A 14,892-nucleotide genomic window follows, 5' to 3' on the forward strand; every position below is an offset into this window, starting at 1 on the left:
ACGGTTTGTTTGGGTGCACGGCTCTGGTTTGCCAGCTAGCGGCCGTGTTCGGGCAAAGAGCAGCGGCTACGGCCTCTTCTAGAGGCGGCAACGCCTCATAGCCCTTCTCCGACGCGCCGTCCACAGAGGAGAGAGTCGCGGGAACTGCAGCACCTCGTGTGGAGTAAGGAGTGCGCCATGCATTGGTTAGCTCCTCGTGAACTTCTGGAAAAAACGGCGCTGGTTTATGACGAGGGGCCTGTTGGTGTCCCGGCAGAAGCCATCCTTCCAGCCGACTCCGAGGAGGCTCAGCGGGCGCAGCCCACTCGAGGTCGAGGTCCGCGACGGCCTGTGTCAGGATCCGAAGCATCTCCGCGTCGGAGTTAGTCCTGGTCGCAGGCGCGCTGGGTGCTGGCTGAGAAGCAGTGACGGGGTCGAGCGAGCCCGGCCACTCGTCCTCAGATGCAGCAATAGACAGGCTGTCGTGATCGCTAGGCCCGCCGAAAGAGACGAGGCCCGCCACGTGGGGTGGGGGGGGGGGGGGGCGCTGATCTCCTTCAAACAGGACCGGCGACGATCGAGCGGGAGAGAGTAAGGCACACGGGGACGTGGCCGGCGTGCGATCACTCACATCCATGCTCTCGGGCTGCGGCGCTGCTTCTTCCTCGGCTGAAGAAGGGCCGAGGGAGGAGGCGCGGGCGAAGCGGCGTCTTCATCCCTGGCGAGAGCTAGCAGAGTCCGCAGAGAGGAGATGGGCATGCTCTCACAGGCCGCACATCCGCCGGAGAAGGCCTTCTCCGCGTGGTCGAGTCCCAGGCATGAAATGCATCGCGCGTGGTGATCGGCCTCGTGCAGCTTGCGTGCGCACGTGGCGCAGTTCGAAACACGAGGCATTTGAAACAACGCCTCGCGTGTAGCAATAGAAAGAATATCGCCGGATAGCCACAGGTGAGACGGCGTTAGGAGACAAACGGCTGAAGAAGACGTAATCTGCTGAATAATGCTCGCTCAGGCTGAAGGGCTTGTTCGACGGCGAAGGCGCAGTAAAACAGACAGAGACGTATAGTTTGTCGCTGAAGGAGTAAAATCTGCTATAATGGCGAATTCAGGGGCTTATATAGGCTGAGGCCTCGCCCCTAAGACGGGCTCTCACGTGTAATGACGTAGAGTGATCTCATTGGTCGCACGTCAGAGGCGCCTGCGCCATTGGATGTGCAGTTGCTGCAGCACAGCCTATGAGCGAGCTAGATGCTCAATGTGCTAGCTGTGCAGCTGCAAATGCATTTTACATAGAGGTTCAGTAAATTCGAGGAAAAGGAGTTTTCCCACTGCGTATTGCTACGCAATACGAAGTGACCGTTCGAAAGGGAACAAACATTTACACGCAAACTGACCACCAACCGCAACTTTCAGACACCAGCTTTCTTTTTCTAGCTCAACTGTCATCGAATGGAACGCATAGGATTGTGGGATATCAAAGGCAGCAAAGGATACATCTACGCTGCCTTCAAAAATTGATCAGGTGACGGTATCTCAGGAGACAGGAAGCGATTGTATACCAACGTGCCTTGATGGCTTCCTACCTTGGAACGCGTCCTCTGAAGGCAACATTTTAAGTTTTCGGATGCAGTCACAGTCTTAACTTAGCAGTTATGTTTATGCAACTGGACCCTGGAGTATAAGAATAGATTACGGCCAATAGGGCCAGTGCCCAGGGGCTTCAAACTGAGGAGTCCTCAGTCCAACAACCGTACACAGGGTACTGAAAATGTAAAACATTTAGGCAGTGCTTGAGTATGTGCCAGTAATATAATAAAACACAAATCACATAAAATTAAAAATGCATGGCAATATCACAATTAGGTTTAATTAAAACATTAATTACAAGGTGTCCAATATTCAAATCCTGGATTTAGTTGGATTTTACTGCTATAAACAAAACCCTGTTTTCTATCCTTTATAGAAAAAAATAACTTCACTTTAAAGTCAGCATAAAACTGAAGTCTTTTCTTCCTTATTGGGACACATATCAAAGTGAAATGGCTTCTAAAACAAGAGAGAAAAAAAAAGTAGGACTGGGCTTGATTTTGTCCAAGGATTGTTTGGAGCGTTCCTGCTATTGCTGTGATCTCATGTGAGTGACAGGTTGACCCCTCACGTCCCAAATGACAGCATTTTTATTTTGGGGTCAAATATCCCTTTAATAACTACATTTCTGTTCGCCTGATATCTGTTGTATAACAACTAGTGTCTCTTTTTTTCATCCCATGCGACTTATTTAACATCCGTTTTGGAAGGAATTCAATGATATTCTACAACCTATTCTTCTTTAGATATGATGGTAGCTCATGAAAACAGGTCTATAAAAACATATCACTCCCCAGTTACATCCTATCAATAACCTTTTGATACCAGTTAACTCACTGTCTTTGGTTGCAGTTATACATCATTTTTTCAGATTTTCCAAGTTGACAGTTTCCTAGTTCGGTCGGTTGTATGTGTATAAAGCCTTGCCATTTTAACATTTCTTTAAAAAAAGAAAAATGTGTGTTGAGTTTGAGATGCTCTGCGTTGGCCTAAAAAGATATCAATATTTGATAAGCCAACTGCAGAGTAAACTGGGTTGTATCACATATCCCTGGTCTAGTTTTTGAATGCTGCGTGCAAATGTGAGGGAAAAACTTGAACACCACACTCTCATTCAGGCTCATTCTTAAGAAGGTGCATGATTGTATTAACGGGGAAGTACCTTTTCAGATTTCCCATCACCTCTCTGTATATGCAGGAGAGACCTTGGAAGGTTTCCTTAAAAAATGACAATTCAGAGAATACGCTGTGCATGGCAAATCCATTACAACAAGCTTTGATAACCGCCAAAGGCCCAAAATGCACCACTGTACAATAATGCCTTCCTCCTGTTTTCATTTACATATTCACAAAAGAGAAAAATTACATATAGAAGCAGTTGCAATACTCGTGAAAAAGGTAGAAAAAGAACGTTTCGTTGTCTTTCTGAATAATTTAAACTGCTGTGGCAGGACGGGCTAACAGAACCAGAGAATACAAGCATCCAAACGAAGAGAAACAGAAGTCATATAGTCCTTCACGTCAACGCGGAGCTGACATGTTACAAAACAACGCAAGAGACAAAAATGACAGTTCGTCCCACCTTTACATTATGGATTGGGAGCAAGCCGTTGCAAGAAACGTTCAAGATTCTTACATTTTCTCAAATCATTAAAAAGAAAATGGTTATACTTCATAAAAAAGAACATTAATAAGAATTGTAATAATTATAATAATAATTACAATGACAGAAGTAACAGCTGATGGTAAATAATAATAATAATAATCAGTCCTGTACAATCAGGTCAGTCCTGTGATTGGCCACAGGCTGTTGGAGGACCCATGGAGACGTCAGGGCTTTGCAGTCTTTTCAATGGCTTCAGCTGTAAAAATGGGTCGCTTGGACAGGACATTCTGACCGCAGATCCTTTCTTAGGTCCGCCCGTCACTGAGAGTTGAAAAAAAATCTCTCGAGTCACCTGGAAATCGAGTGTTATAGAGATGCTGTCAGAGTCTGTAGTACAACGCAAGACACCTATTGAGAATAAAAACAACAAAAAAAACATTTGCAGTATTCAATATTCAGTATCTTAAATAAATAAATTGTACACTAAAAATACACACTAAATAGCCCTAGTTGAAAGGGATGCATGATAAAAAAAAAGACTAAGTATGGGCCAGAAAGACTAATATTCTTGATCATTTTAAATAAATTATAAACACTACCATTCAGAAATTTGAAGTTGGTAAGATTTTTGAATGTTTTTGATAGATGTCTCATGGTCACCAAGACTGCATTTATTTGATAAAATACGCAGAAAAAGTGCAATACTGCAAAATATTATTGTAATTTAAAATAAATTACTATTTACTTTACTATTTTAACATATTTTAAAATGTAATTTATTCCCGTGATGGCAAAGCTGAATGTTCAGCATCATTACTCCAGTTTTCAATTTCACATGATCCTTCAGAAATCATTCTGATGATCTTATTTGCTGCCGAAGAAGCATTTCTTCTTATCATCAATGTTGAAAACAGTTGTGAGGTTTATTATGTTTGTGGAAACCATGATAAAAAAAATAATAATTCAGGATTCTTTGATGAATAGACTGAATTAACTGTGTCGCAACTGAAGTGGTGCATTTCAAGTATGAGAATCCATGAACCTTATTATTATACCGTTTTATAAGGCTGCACAATATATTTCAACCACTTAAAAATCATAATATAGCATAGTGCTACTATGAAATCACAAAGTCTGCGATTAAATTAAATAAGTATATGCGCTGCAGGTTTCAGAGTGAATTGTGACGCTTTAAATGCGTGCAGGTTGTGTTTCTCAAAGCAGCACCATTCACAGTAAATGTTGCTCCACATGAACTCCGTCTCTGCATACTGTGAGTTTGGGTTGCTCATAATGTTCATCTGGGAACGCAACGTGTGCCATTTCACCAGATTTGTAAGTCACTTAGAAAAGTAAATCACTACGCCAATACTTCAATACGTTTCTTAATACCCCTTTTCAAAATAAAAGTTTAAACCCTAGTTTAAAGTTTAAAGGCTAGGTTCACTAATGGTGCTTTTCCATTACCAGTACCAGCTCGACTCGCCTCAACTCGGCTCGCTTTTCGCTCCGTTTTCCATTGCAGAAAGTACCGCCACAAATAGTACCCGGTCGTCATAGCGACGCCTTTCGTTCCTCGTTGCCCCATCAAGCTCTCGCTGGATCCTCTCTTCGGCAACCAAACAAAGGAATGTCTGCACCTCCTCGTTTGACCACGGCGTATTCTTCCGAGTTGCCATAATAATAGTAGTAAGTTTAGTAACTATCTCTGGCCAAACTATTTAAAAATGGCGGGGTTATTCTGGATACTCCATCTGCACGCGTGCGCGTGAATAGTGACGATTCTCTCTGACCAATCAGCAGTCGGCATTGTTTTCGCGTCACATTTTAGTATCGCTTTAGCTCGCTTAGAACCTCGCCGGAGGTGGTACGAAAAAAAGTACCCGAAAGCAGGTACAGGTACAACTTTTACACAGTGGAAAACCAAACAAAGGCGAGTCGAGTCGAGCCGAGCCGAGGCGACCTGGTACTGTGTAGTGGAAAAGCGCCATAAAGGTTCGCTTAGGTCTATTTTTATTACCACATAAAATGTATCCGATTAATCGTTGAAATGATCGACCAATTACTCAATTACCAAAATAATAGTTAGTTACAGTCCTAGTCAGGAGACCCGTACCTGCTCATCTGGTCAACAATAGCAGACAGCCGTCAAAGTAGAGGTCAGTCCAGTTCGTGAACCTCATCCTGCAGGCCAGAGGGAGTACGGCTTTGTTCAGACACCCTCTTGGCCATTATTTCCCATTGTGGAGCCAGAACTTTGGGTTTGGGCCCTAACACACATAAAGAGAAAGAGAGGAGATCAATCCATCTATACATGTTGGTAAATAAGTATTTGCAGCTAAATGTCAAAATAAATATATTAAACAAATAAAAATAAATCATGTATAAAAATAGAGTATAAAAATTAAAATAAATGATATATATACTACGGAAGCGTATTGCATTCACTTGAAGAAAAAAAATCTACTCTGTTTTTCTGAATTAATGAGTTAATTATCTCAGAATTACGAGATAATTTTTCATGGAAAAAAGTTTTTGCTCTGTTTTTCTGAATTAACGAGTTAATTATCTCAGAATTACAAGATTATTGTTCATGGAAAAAAATTTTTGCTCTGTTTTTCTGAATTAACAAGTTAATTATCTCAGAATTACAGTGTTTTTCAGAAAAAGTCATTAATTCAGAAAAACAAAACAAAATCTTTTTTTCGAAGAAAAATGATCTTGTAATTCTGAGAAAATTAACTCGTTAATTCAGAAAAACAGAGCAAAAACTTTTTTTCCATGAAAAATTATCTTGTAATTCTGAGATAATGAACTCGTTAATTCAGAAAAACAGAGCAAAAACTTTTTTCCATGAAAAATTATCTCGTAATTCTGAGATAATTAACTCAGTAATTAATTCAGATAATTAATTCAGAAAAACAGAGTAGATTTTTTCCTTCAAGTGAATGCAATACGCTTCCGTAATATACCCCTCACATTTCAGCAAACATTTTAGTACATCTTCTCAAGGGACAATACTATAGAAATGAAACTTGGATAGATTTTAGAGTAGTCAATGTGCTGCTTGTCTAGCAGTATATATTTACTGTCCTCTGAAAATAACTCAACATACAGCCATTATTGTCAAAATAGCTGGCAACAAAAGTGAGTACACCCTAAGTGAGCATGTCAAAACTGTGTCCAAAGTGTCAATATTTTGTGTGAGCACCATTGTTATCTAGCACTGCCTTAATCCTCCTAGGCATGGAGTTCACCAGAGCTGCACAGGTTGTTGCTGGGATCCTCTTCCACTCCTCCATAATGACATCATGGAGCTGCTGGCTGTTAGACACATGGAGCTTCTCCATCTTCTGCTTGAGGATCCCCACAGCTGCTCAATAGGGTTCAGGTCTGGAGACATACTTGGCCACTCCATCACCTTCACCTTCAGCTCCCTCAGCAAGGCAGTTGTCATCTTGGCAGTGTGTTTGGGGTCGTTATCATGCCGCTGAGCCCAGTTTCTGAAGGGAGGGCATCATGTTCTGCTTCAGAATGTCACAGTACATGTTGGAATACATGTTTCCCTCAATGAAGCACAGCTGTCCAGTACCAGCAGCACTCATGCAGCCCCAGACCATGATGCTACCACCACCATGCTCGACTGTAGGCAAGACACCATTTCCTTGGTACTCCTTACCAGTGCGTCGCCACACATGCTGGACACCATCTGAGCCAAACAAGTTTATCTTATAGTCTCATCAGGCCACAGGACATGGTTCCAGCAATTCATGCTCTTGGACAGGTTGCTTTCAGCAAACTGTTTGCAGGCTTTCTTGTGAGCCAGCTTCAGAAGAGGCTTCCTTCTGGGACGACGGCCAGGCAAACCGACTTGTTTTAGTGTGCGGCGTATGGTCTAAGCACTGACAAGCTGACCTTCCACTTCTGCAACCTCTAAAGCAATGCTGGCAGCACTCATGGGTCTGTTTTTTGAAGCCAGCTTCTGCACCTGACGCACAGCAGGAGGACTCAACTTCTTTGATTGACCCTTGCGAGGCCTGTTCCAAGTGGAACCAGTATTGGAAAACCGCTGTATGACCCTGGCCTGTACTGTAACTCAGTTTCAGGGTGTAACCAATCTTCGTATAGCCTAGGTCAACTTTGTGGAGAGCAACAATTCTGATTCTCAAATCCTTAGAGAGTTCTTTGCCATGAGGTGCCATGTTGAACATCCACTGGTCAATATGAGAGAATTGTACTCAAAGCACAAATTGTAACTGCTCTAATACAAGATACACAAATGTGTATGGTCCTGTCAAGCAGACAAAAACATGAACATGATGAATAGGACATGTGGCTTTGCATGGTTAAACAACATACAGCTATTATCACTTAGGGTGTACTCACTTTTGTTGTGTGTACATATATTTGTATTGTGTACTGTATATTAATTATTGTGTACATTTGTAAATATTAACTGTGATAAGAGAAGCAATAAATCCCTCTAGACATATTGGTAAAAAGTATTTGCAGCTAATAGTCCAAATAAATATAATTAATATAATACAATATAATATATAATGAGGTGATACATTCCTCTATAGATCTTAAATAGTATTAGTAAATAGTATCTGCAAATAATTGTGAAAAATAAATACATAAATATAACACGTGTTTACATAGAAATTAAATATATACTGTACATGTTTGTATTGTGTTCTGAATATTAAATATTGTGTGCATTTGTAAATATTAATTGTGATAAGAGAGGTAATCAATCCCTCTATACATATTGGTAAAAAAGTATCTGCAAAAAAACTGTCAGAAAAAATATTTACATAAATAAAAATATTTATTTACACAAAAATATAATATATTTGTATTATGTATTGTATATTGTATATTACATATTGTGTGCATTTGTAAATATTAATTTTGATAAGAGGTACTAATAACCCTCTATACATGTTGGTAAAAAAGTATTTGCAGCTAATTTTAAAAATAATTTAATGTAATATAAATTGGTTGAGTTGAGAGTGCTTCACATAAACAAAGCTTTTTATGTGGCGCATGGAGCTCCTGCTTATGATCACCACTCCAAATCAGTCACTTATGAGATTCAATTTTAGTTAGGAAGTTACTTTTGAAGAGTATCAAGGCACGTTTGGAAAAAAAAAAAGAAAAAAAAAAAGAAAAAGCTACTGTCTTTGAGACTAGTTTCATGAAGGGTCATGTCACCCTATTGGTTCTAAGAGGTACTACAGGCACTCTTCTGCTAACCCCATCCTTTACATAATACATGCGGCTCACATGACAAAGGACCAGATTTGAGGACGGCAACATGGAAACGAGCCATTTATCACAAATCACATAACACCAACTGTAACAATAAGTGGATAAAGACCCCAAATGTAAAAGCAATCTGAAAAATCAGTATGGGGTGAAGAAAAAGGATTCGCTGCTTCGGACAGAATGGTGCCAAGCTCATCAGGAATTTATATAACCGCTGAACATTGGTTTCTCTCCAAACCCTTCATAGAGACAAGAGGGTAATGAAGCACAATGTGACAGGGGAGCATACGAAAGTGTTCCTAACATCCGTGCCACGTGTTCGGGAAGCCCTCCTTTTGAATCGACATTTACAGTGCCTTTACTCCGTGTTTTTGGGGTCTGATCTCCCGCAGGACTAATGATCCATGCGAGTCACTGCTGATCCGTTACCATGACAACCCTGAAAGCCATTCAGAGATTAAAGTAGCATGTGTGTGTGTGTGTGTGTGTATTTTCCTGTATGGGGGGTTGGTGGAGAAAAGAGTGGGAGAGTTTAAGACAAGTGAATGAGGCATGGCAAGAAGAGTAGGAGGAGAGTGTGTTGTGTGGGCAGCACAGAAAGAGCGTCTTTTGCACACACACAACCCGATCGCGTACCGTCCAAGCCGTTGTGCTGCTCGTAGGAGCGTTTGCCCAGGATGGTTGGGGAGCCGTTGTTGAGGATGGGTGTGGATTTGATGGGCGTCAGGCTGCCCATGGAAATGGTGGGTCCTCGTGGAGGATCTGGTTTGGGTGGGCAAGGGTGGGCCTCTGGAACATGTTTGGATAAAACATGATTGAAATGGGTTTGCTTTATAAAAACAAATGTCAAAGTTTTTGAAGACAAGACAGCTTCACTCACCCAGATATCTAACCACTGACTCCAAAGGCTTCCTTACTGTTTGCTTTAGAGGTGCAGGCTTTTTGGACAAATCTGGCAACCGCACAGCACCTGAAATATGTATAAAAGAATATATTGAAAAAAGGAAGCAACAGCATTAAAATGATATGTTCTAATTAGGTTAAAACTTACATGGTAATACAGTACAGGCCAGTGTCAATGATGCAAAGCTCATTTTTGTTTATTCTGCAAGACTTGAAAACACCTCTAACAACAAACATGCTTTTCATCATCTTTTGATGTTTTTTGGGGGTATAAAGACAAAACAATATCAGAATAGTACAACTTAATGAAAAAAATAAAAGCCTCTTTAAAATAATTTAGTAGAAGTACCTTAGTATCTTTTTATTTATTTATTTTTTTCACATACACATTTTATTTTATAGTAATTTCTTTGTTAAAAGTTGTTCAAATGTATTATTAATATTGGAAAATTTATATTTGAAAAACATTAGTCCACCAAATCAGTCACATGGTGCAGCCAACATGCAGAAAAAAGAAGAAGAAACACTGCAGACCCCAAGGACTGTGTTAATGTCACTTATTATATCAGATCATTTTATCTTTTCATGACAAAGTTCAGGCTGTAAGATGCCATTGTATAACCTCCCAAATCAACTTGATCATATTTATTAATAATTAAACATGTGTAAAAATACTTTTTACCTTAAACAATATCATTAAAATGTTTTTGAAAATAATGATTAAGATTTTGGTCACACTACAATAAGGTTTAGTTTGTTTACGTTAGTTAATGCATTAACTAGCATGATCTAACATTGAGCAATACATCTGTTACAGTATTTATTCATTTTTGTTAATATTAGTTAATAAAGTACAGTCATTCATCGTTTGTTCATGTTAGTTCACAGTGCTAATATTAACAAATACAACTTTTGTTGATTTTAATAATGTATTAGTAAATATTAAAATGAACATTAAGATGAATAAATGCTGTAGAAGTATTATTGGTTCTTAATTCATGTTAACTAAAGTAGTTAAGTAATGTTAACTAATGAAACCTTATTGTAAAGTGTTACCCTTATTTTTAAGCTATTACTTTTTACTTGATGGCCATTAAATGTAAACTTTTCTTGAAAATAAAAAGAAACCAACCCAAAAATACAAAAAGTACATTTCTCTGAGAACTTGGCGCATGTGTTTTAAGCTAGATTGTTGTTTTTTTTAAAGCTACATTTTCCTTCTTTCCCATTCTTAATCTTGGACAATCTTATTTGTCATTAAACCACATTTTATTATAGAAAAAAAAACACATTAAATCACCACACAATTCATAGATAAATTCCATTATAATAAATATCATCGGAGCAATTCCAACTTGAAGTAGCACAGTCATGTCTGACAGCAAATACTCACACTCGGCTTTGATAGCGGCAGTGTTGACAGGTATGTACGGGTGTCTGGCCAAGTATCTGGATCTCAACAGGTCCTGGCAGACGCGTCGAGCCGCTTTCGTCACCTGAGACGTGTGCAGGAAGAAAGCCTGTCTGGTCTTAACGGCAAACTTTGGGCTTCCGCTGTGTCTCACAGGCAGACCGTGAGGACTCTGAACACAGACAGCGAGATGAAAGTCAAGTCCTGGGTGACAGTTAAATCTAAATATTGCATTTGAAATCTGTTGAAGTGAACAAATTCCACTTTTAAACATAAATGAAAGACAAAGTTTCGCTTATTCACTCATTCAGGGAGGGCATTCATTTGACAGTCACAAAGAGGCATAATAAAACAGAATTGCACAGTAAAAGAAGAAACAGACTAAATAAAACCGACTCGTGGGGAGAGAAAGAGAATTTCATGTGAAGAATTGACTCTGAGCCGTGTGGAGCATGTTTGGAGAGAATCCACTTCACACCCACCATGTTGTTGCGGTTGGGTCCGGGCCTCTCTCCATCCAGTCTGGTTGGCATCTTCAGACCTCCGTATTTTTTCCAGTAAGTCCAGCAGGAGGCACACAGTCGGCACTGCATGTTGGGCGGCCCCCATGAGTACCACTGATACGAGCTAGTGGCTGCACACAAAAACAAAACGCATAAAGCTCCATCCAACACGACTCACTGTAGTTTAACCTTTGACCTGAACTAATATTAAAGCCAACACAATGGAAAACAGGATCTTTTTTAAATAAGTAAAAAAGCTACTTTATTGTATTCAGTCTGTCTGCACAGGGAGGGGCTTCATTACTTATGACTTCCTTATTTCATATGTAAAGAGGTAAACCAATCATAACAGATATCATTTACATGTAGAACAGTGTTACTTTTGTATAATTTAGATGTACTATTATAGTTTCTATTTCAATTTTAGTATTTATATGTGCTTTTTGTCATTATTATTATTTGAATCTTTCGACTTAGCTATAATTTATCTTTCAGTTAGTTGCCAAAGCAACATTTCTCATTTTAGTTGGAGTTTTTAAGTGTTAGGGTCTGTTCAGACTTGGGAGGTTTGGTTCAATTAAAACAAGCTCTGTAAGTGCGGTTCATTTGAATTTGTGATCGCTGCCATTGAACCCTGGTGCGCACCAAACAAGCGGACCGAGACGACCCACCTTTTCATGGGGGTTCGGTCTGCTTCCAAACGAACTCTGGCGCGGTTTGACTGCAATATGAACGCGATCAAAGACCAAAAACAGGATGTCACAAAATGAAAATCTTACAGAAAATCTTTCAGAAAATATTGATGAACTTTCAGAAGTGGTGTGTGATTATATGTACCTCTGTACAGATTTCATTATTACAAACAAAACCGATAAAGGTTTTTCTTAATGACTTAAGAAAATTTACTGGCCATAAATATTTTTTACCAGCCATGAAACATTAACATTAATCATTAAAACATTATTTCTTTATTAAAGTTACAAAAGTTACACAGTCTCTAGCAGTGAGTTATTTTTCTGTCTTTTGTGGTTTGATTAACATTCAAAGTGCTTTAAATGTTAATCAAAACAACAAAAGACAGCAACAGGAATATTAGACTGCTGTCACTTTAAGAGCAAATGCACAGATTCAGTATACTCTTTCTCAACTGTTTACATTCACTTAAGACATAATTGACTATGTTTATGAGGATAATTGCCAAGATGGTGTTCGAAATGCCTGTTTAAGTGCAAGAAGAAGTGAAAGAGAGGTCAATTTAGTATTCGTGCTGTCTGAGATGCGGATTTCTGGGCGCGCTCTTCGGATGTTTGTGCACAGAAAGCTTCCCATACTGGGAAGTAACAAATTAAGTTCCCTTTCGCATGTTCTTGTGCTTAAATACTTAAATTGGCAAGGCTTAAACTTTTGTCATGATGCATGAACACATTCATGTTATCCCAATATTGCTAATATTTCCTGTAGCTAAGACTAGGGCACCAAAGGGAACTTAATATGTTTTTGGGTCAGTAGCTTTTACTTCAATAGTTCTGAAGTGTTTTGAGAAAGCACTTAAGGGAGAAATTCTACAGCAGGTCAAAGATAGATCCTGATAGATCTGATCCTTTGCAGTTTGCATTTAGAGAGGGCAGGAGTGTCGAGGATGCTAACCTTACTCCTAAATTGCATGTTCAGACACCCGGGAAAAGCCAAAGATCCATGCTAGATTATTATTTATTGATTTCAGCTTTTAACACAATACAGCCCCATTTATTGGCAGAAAAACGTGTTTCTCTTTTTAACTTGGATCTTCATATTTTAATAGTTAGAATACATTTTCATATTCCAGTTTAATGTCACCTTTAACATTTTAAGTACTTGACAGCCGGTCAAATACTCACTGTAACAGCTCTCGCACGCGCGGCCCAATCCGACGGGCTGGCCTGGTGCTCCTGGAAGAGCCCCTGCTCCATTCACCAGCCCTGGTTTCACACTGTTCATGCTTAATTGGTTAGGATTGGGCTTGTTACTGTAGGAAAAAAGCAAACAAGGGTTACTGGATTTCATCTGCTCAAAGTGCAAGCACTCAAAGCTTATGGTGAAATGAAATCCAGGGTTGAACTTTGACTCGTTAAAGTACTCACTAGTTTGGGATGTAAACCTGCTTTAACTTGCTCTCAGCTTCAGCTGCTTTTAATCGTTTCTGTATGAAACAAGAACCAGTTAGTCTCAGTGTGAAAACTATCTAGGTTCTCTACCTGCACACAGAGACTTGAGACAGCCGTGTTGTATTACCTGCTGGACGTATCTGTCTGTGGTCTTCCACATGTAGTAATACTCTATGATGCTGGTTAGAGACTTCCAAGGAAGCTGTAATAAAAAAAGGTACATTTATAATGAATAATTCACTAATATCAAACAAAATGGCTGTTTATTACATTTAACCCCATATTTGTTCAATCAAAAAATGAAATTGTCATTATTTACCCTCATGTCTTTCCAAACTCCTAAGACATTTGTTCATCTTCGAAACAAAAAAATATATTTTTAATGAAATCTGAGAGATTTCTGTCCCTCCATGCAAACCTAAACTTTGACGCTTCAAAATGCTCATAAAGACATTGTAAAAGTTATCCATATGAATCGAATGATTTAATCAAAAGTCTTCTGAAGAGACCCAAATCAATTTATATAATGAACAAATTTAATTAAAGCCTTTTATTCACATATAAACATTGATCAACATTGATCGACAATGCAAGGGTTTCGTTCGCATTTGCTATTAAAAATAGATGTGTGCGAACTGTAAAATGTATTTAGGAGCACGAGTGCGAATAAAATGTCTTAAATATTTTAAATGATATAACAAACGTATTAATTATCATTTTAAGAGGTCTTCAATTTAGGGATGGAAAACCAAGAAAATTCAAAAGGCTATGATTTAATTAAATAAGTACGAGAGCTGCAGGTTTCAAAGTAAAAATGAGGCCCTGTTGTGCATTCAACAGGTTTTACATTGCCAATAGACTTGCTTATGATCTACTGTTGAGGAATTATGACAATGTTGACTTTATGGTGTTTATATTGTAATATGTTGGAGATGGTTGTAAGAGTGCACATATTATCTCCCTTATCTTTTTAAAAGAGCAGCCGGCGGCAACAGTAAAGTATAAGCATTTCAAAATAAGAGTCCCAGTGTATTTCAGCCTTGTTTATAATTAAAACTCTACCGGTACATAATTTTTTTTTTTTTGCCAGTTTTTATTGGTATTTTGGTTACATGATGAACTGTATCTGGCTTTGAATTCAACGTAAACTCTTGTTACTTCTGTTTGGGCAGATACATTTTGATAAATTTGTATTGCACCCCAAAAGTGCTTCTAAATGTTTCAATTTAGGAGTATGTGTGCTCTTAGGGAAAAAAGTATGAACGAACGACTGGAAACCACCATGACTAGATCACCGAGTCAGTTTCACTAATTGGATTAGTCCAAATCACTGACTGATCCAGTTGCAGCGGCTCTTGAGGTGCAGCTCAATGCAGGTTTTAGATTATGATATGTTTCACATACAAAGTTTTCTTATGGCTTTAGAAGATTTAAAAATGAGTCATATGAACTTGTTGGGGTGTTTTTTCCACTTTGAAAACTGTTGGT

At 39.0% G+C, this 14,892-nt stretch overlaps 1 protein-coding gene across 3 annotated transcripts in view; it reads right to left on the reverse strand.

Moving 5' to 3' along the window:
- Window positions 1–2,679: 2,679 nt before the first annotated feature.
- The window catches only part of mta1 (metastasis associated 1), a 47,354-nt gene continuing 35,141 nt past the window's right edge, over window positions 2,680–14,892 (reverse strand). Inside the window, exons 10-18 of one of the 3 annotated variants that reach the window (XM_056245570.1) lie at window positions 13,532–13,606; window positions 13,381–13,439; window positions 13,138–13,265; window positions 11,240–11,391; window positions 10,740–10,929; window positions 9,324–9,413; window positions 9,080–9,232; window positions 5,289–5,442; window positions 2,680–3,559 (exon numbers count right to left, since the gene is read on the reverse strand). In XM_056245570.1, coding sequence (XP_056101545.1) covers window positions 5,333–5,442; window positions 9,080–9,232; window positions 9,324–9,413; window positions 10,740–10,929; window positions 11,240–11,391; window positions 13,138–13,265; window positions 13,381–13,439; window positions 13,532–13,606 — 957 coding nt within the window. In that variant the 3' untranslated portion in view covers window positions 2,680–3,559; window positions 5,289–5,332. Of the gene's footprint in view, window positions 3,581–5,288; window positions 5,443–9,079; window positions 9,233–9,323; window positions 9,414–10,739; window positions 10,930–11,239; window positions 11,392–13,137; window positions 13,266–13,380; window positions 13,440–13,531; window positions 13,607–14,892 lie in introns of all 3 variants that reach the window. The other 2 variants (XM_056245569.1, XM_056245568.1) reach the window with 2 other exon arrangements.

This window comes from Rhinichthys klamathensis, unplaced genomic scaffold (genome assembly GCF_029890125.1).
Source record: "Rhinichthys klamathensis goyatoka isolate OS25496 unplaced genomic scaffold, OSU_Roscu_1.1 h1tg000032l_1, whole genome shotgun sequence".
Lineage (NCBI taxonomy): Eukaryota > Metazoa > Chordata > Actinopteri > Cypriniformes > Leuciscidae > Rhinichthys > Rhinichthys klamathensis.